This window comes from Arachis hypogaea, chromosome 5 (assembly GCF_003086295.3).
Source record: "Arachis hypogaea cultivar Tifrunner chromosome 5, arahy.Tifrunner.gnm2.J5K5, whole genome shotgun sequence".
NCBI classification, from domain to species: domain Eukaryota; kingdom Viridiplantae; phylum Streptophyta; class Magnoliopsida; order Fabales; family Fabaceae; genus Arachis; species Arachis hypogaea.
The window spans coordinates 113,139,415-113,151,937 of record NC_092040.1 but is presented as its reverse complement, the minus strand read 5'-3'; the positions used below and the strand labels follow the sequence as shown (position 1 = coordinate 113,151,937).

General features: G+C 29.6%; 1 protein-coding gene across 1 annotated transcript; it reads left to right on the top strand.

Annotated features, from left to right (window-relative positions):
* Window positions 1-9,345: 9,345 nt before the first annotated feature.
* On the top strand, window positions 9,346-12,251 carry LOC112804026 (cytokinin hydroxylase-like). Its single transcript, XM_025847464.2, has 2 exons — window positions 9,346-9,963; window positions 11,646-12,251. Exons 1-2 carry the CDS (start codon window positions 9,346-9,348, stop codon window positions 12,075-12,077), a joined length of 1,050 nt encoding a protein of 349 aa, XP_025703249.2. The 3' UTR covers window positions 12,078-12,251.
* Window positions 12,252-12,523: the final 272 nt, after the last annotated feature.

Below are 12,523 nucleotides of genomic sequence, written 5' to 3'. Positions count from 1 at the left end.
CCCTTTGATGATGAGTAGTAAATAAAGCACGAATAGTCACTGTTCCTATATACTTGAGAAAGCTTATTGCAATCTGCATGGATTGCTTTATTTTGTGATGGTGAGTGCTACAAAAGTGTACTCCAATAATGGACTATAAAATATTATGATACATGTGATTGAATGAATAAATTGCGATGTCGCACAACAAATAAAGTGAATTACTGCCGTTCATGCCTTTTCAAATTATTACAGTAGATTTACACTGTCATTACCCCCAAAAAAGGGAAATTGTTATTTTATAAATTGATAGTTATTAATGAGCCGCCCCAAAAAAAAAATCTTCAAATTTTGTTTCCTCTTCGTCTGGTCTCCGTTGATAATAAGGCGGGTAGGGTGGCTTATACCTTACTCAATTTTATTCCGTCCTATAATAATTTATATAAAATTCATCTTCCTTTTATATGTGAGTGGTAAAATATGAATTTTAACTTATTCTTGCCATTACTCGTCTCTATAATTATTAAAATTTAATAAAGGATTATGTAACGGTTTTAATTTACCAATTAAGTGATTCAATGATGTTTGATAGAGTGTTACACTTTGAGGTGTGACAAAATAGATTTGCATCAATTTTCAATAACCACCGGTACAACTGCTATTAAATAGTAAATTTATTTGTGGCGATTAAAGGTTTATCATTATGTTTTTCTATTAAATAAAGTTGACTTGATAGACAAAATACTGTCATATATTTATTTTTATCACTAGGTGTATATATTTGAGTATTCGTTGACTTGAGACTAACAAGTAATTTTTAGCTAGCCTTCATCTAAGTTCATCTTTCGGGATGTATGAGACTAGCTAGCTATGAACTTGCTGCTACATATAAAGGATTAATCAACACATGAGGTTCAAGTAGGTTGCATTTCTGGTAGCCGCATCTGTGGTGGTTAGAGGTCGTCAATCACTGAAATAGAATGCAAATTCTACTATAATAAGTAGAATTGATCGACCAAGCTGAATTTGTTAATTGGTGAGGTCGACTGATTGTTGTTGTATTTGGGTGACGAGTACCCACTAACGGTTAGCAGTTAGCACTCCTACAATCTTAAGGGTGATTTTTTATTGATTTTCCACTATTCCACTTTCGTTACGAACAATATAATGTAAATACCCAATGTTTACTGTAATACGCCATCCTCTCAAACTCAGTTATACCATATCCATCATTGATTATGTGCTAACATTTGTTGTTTCCTTATTTTCTAGCCAAAAAAAAAAAAAATCATTTCGTTCTAATTACAATCTAATTTTTTTTTATCGTGATTGGTAGTTTTTTTTACCGTGTTTAATATCAACTAATTAAAAGTCAAATCCTTTAAAAAATTTAGGTGTCAACAAATAATTGAATGTCTCCTTGTAGTCACTATAACTACGACAAAAACAATGGCCACCACAAAATACACCGTTTAAGTAATCCAATCATACTAAAGAACTCAACACTCTAAAGTGGAGCAAACAGCACATCAGACCAAAAAACATACTAATAACTAAAAGAAAACACAATAACCGAAGAAAAAAATTTTCTGTCATCTTTAGTATAGCCATCAACAACATAAGAAATTCATATCTCTCCACTCGTTGCAACTAAGCAAAGTCATGTTGATGATTTCTTCTATCTCTTTGCTTTTATGCTAAAATATCTTTCTATTCCTTTTCAACCAAATGTTCCAAATAATCGTATGCACAGAAGCCCATCAACTATTGCTTTCAATCCTCTTTTCTATGCGGCTCTTTTGTCCAACTAAAAAAAGTTCCTTCATCAAATCCGAAAAAGACCACTGGCGGCTGAACCCAACTATCCACGCACACCACACTTGCCAAGCAAAATCACAACCAAGAAATAAACGATGGACTTGTTACAGCCAATATCATCCTGCCTAGGGCTGGAAGTGAGCCGAGCTGAGTCGAGCTAGACCAAGCTCAAGCTCGGCTCACAAAAATTGAGCTTGGCTCACGGCTCGACTCAAACATTCGAGCCTATTTCTTAAGCTCAAGCTCGACTCACCGAAAGCTCACAAGTTGGCTCAAATAATAGAAACATAAATACATAATCTATAATTCTATATCAATAAACTATAACTTATATGTTTTAAAAAATATTTAAAAAGATCAATTTTATATATTGCTATCTCAATAAATTATAAATTTTTTATTTATGTCCTACATCAAAATTATATGTAAAAAATAAATATAAAATTTTAAATAATTAAGATCATTAATATATATATATATATATATATATATATATATATATATATATATATATATATATATATATATATATATATATATATATATATAAACGAGTCAGCTCACGAGCTAATGAGCTGAGCTTATCCAAACTCAAGCTCGGCTCATTTAATTTATGAGCTCAATTCCAAGCTCAAGCTTGGCTCACTAGCTCACGAGCTTAGCTTATCGAGCTATTAACGAGTTGAGCTCGAGCTAGCTCATGAGCTGGCTTGACTCACATCCAACCCTAATCCTGCCTAATAATCCCGAATCGACACAGTCTTTCCTTCGTATTCATCCTGCCTATCAAAACGAACCAAGCAAACAGCTCCACTCTTGGCGGAACTAAACCTTTACATATGAACTTAGTGAAGCTGTAATTGGTTACATCTTCTGGAAGCATTTCCTCCTGCACCACCTGCACAAATGAGTTAGTAAAAAAAATGTATTTTCTATCATATTTCTATACAACTCTATCCTCTTTGTTATTTACTAGCCTCACAAGCATCAAAGCCTCATGTAACTTGTTGAGTTAAGAAATTAACTAAATTAATTAGTGATGACAAACATTATTTTTGGGAAAAATAAATAATTAAGTGTTGATTATTTATATCTACATATTAACTAATTGTTTATTGTTGCAGGCCAAATGTTAATAGCCTAAAAGAAATAAAAAGCAATCAGCAAGAATATTGGGCTGAAAGCAAAATTAAGAGCCCAAGCAAAAGCAAAGAAATAAGTCAAAGAAATCAAATCGGGCCAAGCATACCAATACCCGATCAAAGTCCGATCTGGTTTCAGAAAAGCAAATCCCTCTCTTTTGCTTAACCAAAAGCAACGTTCATCTCTCTCTCTGACCAAGTCAAATCAGTTTCAGAAAAGTAAGAAAGAGAAAGAGAGAAAGAGCTTCTTCACCAAGATAGTCACCAAAGAAGCAAGAAAGAGAAACTAAACTTGAAAGGCATAAGTCATCTCAACAAATCCAAACCAAATCAAGCTTAGGTTATAGGTAAATCTTTTCCTCATACTTGCAACTCAGTTACATCTCTTCTTTCCAACTCTCTGCTCTATCCGAAATGGGATACATGGGAAAGAGAATTTCTGTTCTTCCCTGGTGTGTATCTACGGTCTTAAACAAGACTTGGGGACCAAGTTGGTTTTCAAGGGCTCAGATCAAGTTGACCATTGGAAGATTTCTATGATTGTTGTTTTATGGCTTTCAGCCAAGATGAGGAAGTCAGAAGGAGAGTTTCTATTCTGAGGATTATTGAGAAAAAGTGAATCTGTGGTTGGTGAAACTCAAGGCTCAAGGTGTTGACCTTGGGAGAAGGTCCCAGCAACATGCAAGGACATAAAAGAAGCTTGATGCTCATTCAGAACCAAGGAGAGAAAACCAGAGAGTGAGAACAGTGTTCTGTTAAGAAGTTCATCTACTTGGATAATGCTTTCTTTCAAAGAAGCATTCAGCCAATACTGAAGAACTGCATCTGAGGTTTGCGAATCTGGTTTTGCACATAGCTAAGAGGCTGCTGATAAAGTCAATCTCCTTCATGTTTTACAGAGTGTAATGTACTTTTCTAAGTTTATCTTTCTGTAATTTCTTGTGAGAAAAGGCATTGTGTGAAAGCTCAAGTAAAAGCCATGAGTGGAAAAAGGCTGAGTGATACACTTAAGAGAAAAGTCTAGAGTTATTTTTCTGATTTCTTTAGGTTGGTTAAATGTCTTGTATCTTGTACCTGTTTGGTATCCCTTTCTTAGTTGGGTTAGCACTAAGAGTGAATAGTTAGGAGTTAGCATAACCAATGTCAAGTTAGGTTAGAACTTGAGTGTGAAATTGGTGTATGTAATACTGTTAACTATAGTGAAATTCTTCCATAATTGTGGAGGAGACTGGATGTAGGTTGCATAGCATAAGGCAACCGAACCAGGATACATGCTGGTGTTCGCTTTTCTCTTCTCTGTTGAGTTCTGTTTTCTGATATTCATGAGACAAAAATAAATTGTCTCATAAATTTTCGCTGCTAAGTTCAAACAGAATCAGAATTGTAATTTTGTTTAAAAGGGTCATAACAGCAACTTAAAAAAAAGGCATAGATTCAACCCCCTTCTCTAAGCCTACCACAACCTTCATAACTGACTCAGAAGATCCAACTCCTACTGAAAAAGCTCTCGCCTTCATTGGAAGTTCCAAATTCACTCTAACTCATCCCAAAATTCACAATCCCCTATGACCGATCCACACTGGTTTGAAACTGAAAAAAGCCTGGAAAACTGATATTTTAAAGCTCCACAATGTAACCATACATCCTACCAGAATCGAATCCGTCGCCTGTCACCAATTTCCATGGACAAGCCTGTAATCATCTTATCCCTTATACGTTGGTCCTGGAATTGTATTTGATAGATATCTTTTCAAGAGCCCTCTCTAATAGGCAGTACTTGAGTGGATAGTAGCTCATTCAGATTCAGATTATTATAAGAACAGACCACCTTCTTCTACAACGGAAACTCTTCCTTTACAAATCGCCACCACCACTTAAAAAGCAGTGTAGTGTTACGAATCATAGCACTTCCAACTCCCAACCCACCTACCTTCTTAGGAGCCTACACCGATTCCTATCTCACTAATGGCATACCCATATATATTTATTTATTATTTATAGAGACCACAATTAGATATTTTAATTAACCTTTACGGGGGAATAGAATAGATAGTAAGACTAACATAAAAAATTTTTACAAATTTCACATTTATATATATATATATATATATATATATATATATATATATATATATATATATATATATATATAAGTAGATAATAACCTCAATCACTTACATGATTCGCTCCCGATTAATTTCAGAAACTAATGGCATGCAGTTATTATTATGTATTATCTTCTTGAATGTACACTGCAAAAGGCACGGTAAATTTGTTGCGGTTTTTAACCTTTGCAAAATGTATTGCGACGGTTTAAAAAATTGATGCAGTTTCGTATCTTATTGTCTGGTTGATGTGATTCTTATGAAACTGCTATTAGAGGACTAAAATTTTGAAGAAATAGGATTTTAATTTGAAAAAATTTCTGTAATTCCTGTAATTTCAAACTAAAAATTACTGTTAATTAAGAGTAAAAAATATGAAAAGAAACTTAAAACCCCCTAATTTACATTTTTCGCAAAATTGCGTTTTTGTAGTGGTGTAATTGGCAAATATTATATATATATATATATATAAGTTACATATCAACATGTTAACTATTTAATTAATATTTTTTGATATATAACTATTTATATATTTTTATTTAATTATTTAATTTTTTAGATAAATAATTTTATGATAAAGTATCAGAATTTGTATAATTAAAAAATTATAATAGTTTAATCATTGTTACCTAAAAAGAAATACTTTCATCATAAAGAAACAAAAAAGAATTTAATAAATGATGACCATTTATATGTTTTTAATTAACAATTTAAAATTAAATTTTGGGATATATAAATAATTTTACGATAAATATAATATAAGCTAGTTTTTTTTCTAACTTAGCTGAAGTATAATTAAAGTTGAACAAAAGTAGAGAAGAAGAACAAAGGTGATATTAATTCGATGCTGAAAAAAGTTTATATATTTTTTCACAAAAGTGTATCTTCATAAATATTGAGTATAAAAAAACACACAAATAATACTACGATCTAGAAATAAAATGATTAAGATAAGAAAAATTAAAGAAAGAAATAAAAATATATAGACGTGGTATGTATGTTTGAATTATATGTATTATAGATTATTCCGACCAAATCAAAAACCAATGGGAAAGTGGAAATTAGGACTGTCCAAATCAAAAACGAAAAGATTGAGAAACACAACGATGCGTCCAAAAAGGTTTAATAGAGCAACATCGAAAACATTCAAACATAACCGCACTCTTCTCTTCTTAAGTCATAATCAAATTACATTTCTATATGTCTAACCCTCAATATGTTTCCCTATAAATACTACCCCATTTCTCACTATGCTTTGCCATAATAACCAACACATACATACACTCTTTAGAATCTTTATTAAATTAAAGAAATTCAAATAACCTAAAAGAGAGAGATTATGGAGATTTTAGTGCTACTCTATGCTGCACTTGTCTTGGCAATCTTGAAATTAAGCTTTTCATGGTGGATTTCACCCTTCAAAACACATCAAAAACTCAAAACATGTGGGTTTGGAGGTCCACCCCCAAGTTTCCCACTTGGAAACATTCAAGAGATTAAAAAGAAGAACACTAATAGACTCAATTCTTCTTCTACTTTAAACTCATCAACCACCACCCATGATATACACGCCACCGTGTTCCCCTACTTTTCTCGGTGGCAAAATTCTCATGGTAAGTAATTAGGCTTCCTAGTTCCTAGGTACATGCATATATATTGAATAATAGAGTTTCTTCTTATTATTATTATATGCTTTTATATATGATTTATCTTATTTAACTTATATTATTAATTATTCCATCAATTTTATGGACACAAATTAAACACATAAGTTTTATAGGTCACACCAAATAATATGATAATCTCTTACTTAAGAGCTAGATTATAGTACATGTTAACCTAATTTGTTTATTCTTTTACGTAGAACCCTAATTGCATGCAAGAATAATATTCATGTTTTGTTTTAATTTTACAGGGAAGGTGTTTATCTATTGGCTGGGTACTGAACCATTTTTGTACATTGCGGAGCCTGAGTTCTTGAAGAAAATGTCCTCAGAGGTTGTAGCAAAAAAATGGGGAAAACCGAATGTTTTTAAAAATGATAGAAAACCCATGTTTGGGAATGGTTTAATTATGGTTGAAGGAAATGAATGGTTTCATCACCGCCATGTTGTGGCCCCTTCATTCTCTCCCATTAACTTGAAGGTTTGCTTCCTATTCTTCTCTAACTCTCTAGCTATACCTAAGAATTTATATATGAGAAAGTTTAAAAACTCAACACTTTTATTAAAATTTAGTTAATATTTAATTAGTGAAAAAAATTGTGTAATTTTACATCGTTAGATATAATTTTACACTATTAAAAATAGGTGAAACTTCATGTGCAGTCAACTTTACGTGAAGTTGATTGCTGAGAGTCGTTAGATGAAAATTTAGTCAAATCAGTCAAATCATTTAACAATCCTCAATTATCAACTTCACGTGAAGTCAACTGTATCTTAATTTTCACTTTAAAAATATTAATAATAACTAATTGATGATTATAAATTATAAAATATACTGATTCCATAGCATTACTGTTTATATATTATGTACTACAACTATATTATACGTACGTAAAAAAAATTACTTATCAAATTAGTTATTTATATAAAATATATATTAAAATACAAAACACACATTACAATAAATTAAAAAAGACATATATATTATACATAAATATATAATAGTTGATTTAACAATTAATTTGTTGTGTACACATAATATTTTTATATATATTAATCTATTTTTTTTGTAATAATATTACGCTCTAACTCTCAATAGTGATCAACTTAAAAATTCTTTCTTAGAGGTATGACAATCTATAATTACATTTTTTAGGTTGATATATTATTAAGAAAGACATCTTGAAATGATCATTCTTTTAAACTCAATCTAAAAGCTAAACCGTAAATAATAAGTAGTAATTTTGAATTGCAATGTTTGAACCATATTTAATTTCAACCTTATGTTTTTGACCATTGTGGCAACCTAGCAAATTAAAATTTGTCTACACAAGGCATCATGATTCATTATGGTGATTTTTGAAAAGCATGCATATATTTTTGAATAATGGTTTGTGGCTATGTGATCTAAAAAGAGTACATGGTTTTTAGGTACTAAATATGGAAATATAGTCTTATTGGGGGTTCAAATTTATCAACTCCTTTCCCTCTAAATTGAAGCACTTTGTAGAAAGTTTCTATACATGGCCCGCCATAAAACTCCATCAAGAGTTGATTAATCGAAAATAATTATCCCTGTCTAATTGAATATTACAATAAATAAAAGTAAAGTATCTTCATTGATGATATCATGAGTGACATAAGCATCGATCAAGCAAGATTATAGAATTTTTTTCCCTTCATAGTTTTTATTTTGTTGTATAGAAAGACAATAACCAAAATTATTTTATTTAATTTAATATTTATAATTACATATTTATTATATTTAAAATTATATGTTTATTTTAATTGTAATTAATAAATATTAAATAAAATAATTTTATATTATTTAAACTGGTTTTTTTATTGTCTCAAACATTATTGTTATATTAGTCATGAACATCAATTAGTGGGCAATCTTGTTTTTAACATTCAATAATGATTTCCTATGTTGATGATCATAGTTGCTTCCTAACTTTATTTTTGTCAAAAGATGCAAGAAGGGAATGTCGGATCATGATAACTTACCTATATAAAATTTAAATTAATAAGGTCTGAATGAGAAAATTTTGTTTTTAAGTTAATATTGTTTCCAATCCTTTATGGATTAAGGAAGAAAATTAATCAACATAGGTGTAATAATTAACGTATCAAGCTAATAAGTAGGAAAATCTTATGAAAATTGTTAATTATTTGACAAAATTAAAGTATGAAATTGACGTTAAATTCAAATATATTATATTTAAATTGATGTCAACAAAACTACTTTTCAAGAATAGATTGATATCAATTGTTCTAAAATACTAATAGGACTAATATATACGATGAATTTTAGTATGACTAAGCTATATTATGGTGATTATACAAGTGTTATTTAAATTAAAATTATATTTTTTTGTATATTTTGGTAACACTTTTTTAAAATAATACTTTTATAAAAAAATATTATTTAACAACAAAAAAATTACTTTAATGTTACTAACATTTTTAAAAACACCATAATTATCATAATATAGTCATACAAAAATGATCTAATATATATTTTTTTATTCTTCTAGGCATGATTTTTTTTACCATAAGGGTTACGTTAATTAAGAATGTTATATAATAGAAACTAATAACATATCTTGTGTATAATGTGATGTTATATATTAGGCAATGGCAAGCATGATGAAGGAGTCCACAGAGCAAATGATGGAGAGGTGGATCACCCAAATTAATTCCGGCAACCGCAAAATCGACGTCGAGAAAGAAATCATAGCGACGGCAGGAGAGATCATAGCAACAACAAGCTTTGGCATGAAAGACCAAAAAGCAAGAGAAATATGTGAAAAGTTAAGAGAATTACAAATGATACTTTTCAAGACAACAAGATATGTTGGTGTCCCATTTGGCAAATGGTTCAACACAAAGAAAACCCTAGAAGCATGGAAACTAGGGAAGGAGATTGACAAGCTCTTGTTGCATGTCATAACTAACCGAAAGGATTCAAAAAACAAAGAAAAGGATCAAAAAGAAGATTTACTAGGGTTGTTGCTTGAAGCTAATAGAAAAGTTGATGGGAAATTAGGGAAGACATTGAGCACAAGACAACTTGTGGATGAGTGCAAGACTTTCTTCTTTGCTGGCCATGAAACAACAGCATTGGCTATTTCTTGGACTTTGTTTTTATTAGCTGTTCATGAAGATTGGCAAATCCAATTAAGAGATGAGATTAGAGAAGTGGTGGGTGATAATAGAGAGATTGACACTAATGCCCTTTCTGGCTTGAAAAAGGTAATATACTCTTACTCTCGCTTCATCATTAAATCTTGTATGATAATATGAAAAATGTTTTAAATATTTAAGAAATAATAGTATTATTTTAATAATTTTAGTAGTTGATTTCAATTATATATATAATTAAAATTAATTATTAAAATTATTAAAACATTAATTCTTGCTTCATTAATATTATTCTTTTTATTTTTCTAGGCCAATATAAAAGAAATAATATAACTTGACAAAATAAAAACAAATCCCACAAAAGTAAAGTATGTTTTAGCTTTTAAGGCTTGGATTAATTTTAAATAAATTTTTTCTAACATTTGAAATTTTTTTTAATATTTTATTTCGTTTTATTTTAATCAATTGGTCAAAATTATTTTTTTCTTTAATTTCAACAAAAATTCCTAAAAACATCTATGTGCTGTCTTGAATTGTAGTTTTTTTTTATTTTATGTTAAATAAAAATATATTTTATAAATTATTTTTAGACTTGAACGTGAATAATACACAAATTGATTTTTGCGTTGTATTAAAATTTAATTTATTTTTTAATTAAAAATAACAAATATCGAATTTTAGAATTTTTTTTAGTTAATAGTTATTCACATTCAAATAAGGTATACTTAATTAAGCTAGTAAGATTAATAGTAGTTCAAAAAGAATTTGAACTCTGTTTCAGTTACACTTTTGGGTGCAGCTGAATCACTTTTTTAGGTAATTTGACCAGGTCAAAGTTCACACTTCAATGAACCTTAATAACACCTAGTATTGGTACACATACAATCCCCGACAAACTAATTCTTTAAAGAATAATGGATTCAAAACTTATAAGGCCCCACATTTTTTCTCAACATGGCCTTATTATATTTAAGCTCGTGTCTTGTGTGACCCTATGCAAATCTATTAGAGTGTCGTATGTTCTAAAAATATATAAAATTTTTGTTTTTATTTTTAATATAATTTATATATATTTTTATTCTTAAAATATCTTCTATCATATAGATTTTTATAAAAATATTTATTATTTTTATGCATGTTTAATAAATAAAAAGACAAATTATAATATATATGTTAATATACTATAAATAATCATTTTAATAATGTTTAAAAAAACACAGAAAACTAGTTCACCACTATTGTACTTTACTAACGTGAAACAAACAAGGTATAACAATTTTGAGAGACTTGGTCAACCAATTGACTTTGAAAATCAACTTCGCTTTCTTAATTCTTCTTGTTTGTGTTTTCGTGTTCATTGCTGAATAAAAGGCAGACATGGGATGATAAAATTAAAAATGTTGTTAACCGACTTAATATAAACACGAATAATTTCAGAAAAGATGATAATGCAAGCATGAAAAACAATATATTTGAATTTGACTTTACATAACTAATTAAACTGAAGAATTAGGGATAAGAAAAACATTTGGAAAATTATCCTTATCTAGCTAATTCACATACATAAAATATTTATTTATATATAGTTTTCATATAGATTATTATTAGGCCTATTTTTTATTCTTCCTTTGTTTCTTTTTAGGTGTTCTTTGATAATATCCCGTCTTAATTAACGTTCCAATAATAATATTAATAAATAAGACATTAATTTCCAATGCAAGCACGGATGAATAAAAAAATTACAATAAACTACATAATAATCAGAATAAAAACTATATGTATGTACCATGCAGATGAAGTGGGTAATGAATGAAGCTGTGAGGCTTTATCCACCAGCACCAAATGTTCAAAGGCAAGTAAGAGAGGACATTAAAGTTGATAATAATTTCACAGTGCCAAGTGGTACCAACATATGGATTGATGTTGTGGGAATGCATCATGATCCAACTCTATGGGGAGATGATGTGAATGAGTTTAGGCCAGAGAGGTTCATGGATGATGTCAATGGTGGATGCAACCACAAGATGGGGTACTTGCCATTTGGATTTGGAGGGAGAATGTGTGTTGGTAGGAGCTTGTCATTCATGGAGTATAAGATTGTGTTAACCCTACTTCTCTCTAGGTTTAGCTTCAAACTCTCACCAACTTATCAACATCAACCTTCTATCATGCTCTCCCTTAGGCCCACTCATGGAATTCCTCTCATAGTTGAAACCCTAATTTAGTTAATTAATCCATTAATTGTTACTATTTTAGCTTCTTCCTATAGAAAGTGGTATATATATATAGTCTGGTGCTATACACTACAACACACAAGTGATAGATTGTGGCAGCCATTTAGAGGTGGTTTTGGAAACCGTCAGATGATTTTGCGACGGTTTTGAAGGCAGTTTGGTAATTGTGTAGTCAAATGCCATTAAACCGTCACTAAATAGAAAACAATTGCTACAAAGTATTATTTATGTTGTAGCGATATATATAATTCGTAACTTTAATTTGTATGTCTGTCTTTCTACATTATAAAAATAAAGTAAGTATTTATAATATTCAGTTCAATCACTAGTAATGAAAATAATTAAATAAATATATAATTATAAATGTCATAAGTATAAAATTATGAACGTTATATTATATAAGGTAATTTTAGATATTCTCTTTTTAATATAATTAT

Bases quoted from the DNA above. Each gene is read 5' to 3' on its own strand.
- LOC112804026 (XM_025847464.2), top strand. From the start codon at position 9,346: ATGGCAAGCATGATGAAGGAGTCCACAGAGCAAATGATGGAGAGGTGG. The intron at 9,964-11,645 runs GTAATATACTCT...TGTACCATGCAG, and splicing joins CCCTTTCTGGCTTGAAAAAG to ATGAAGTGGGTAATGAATGA.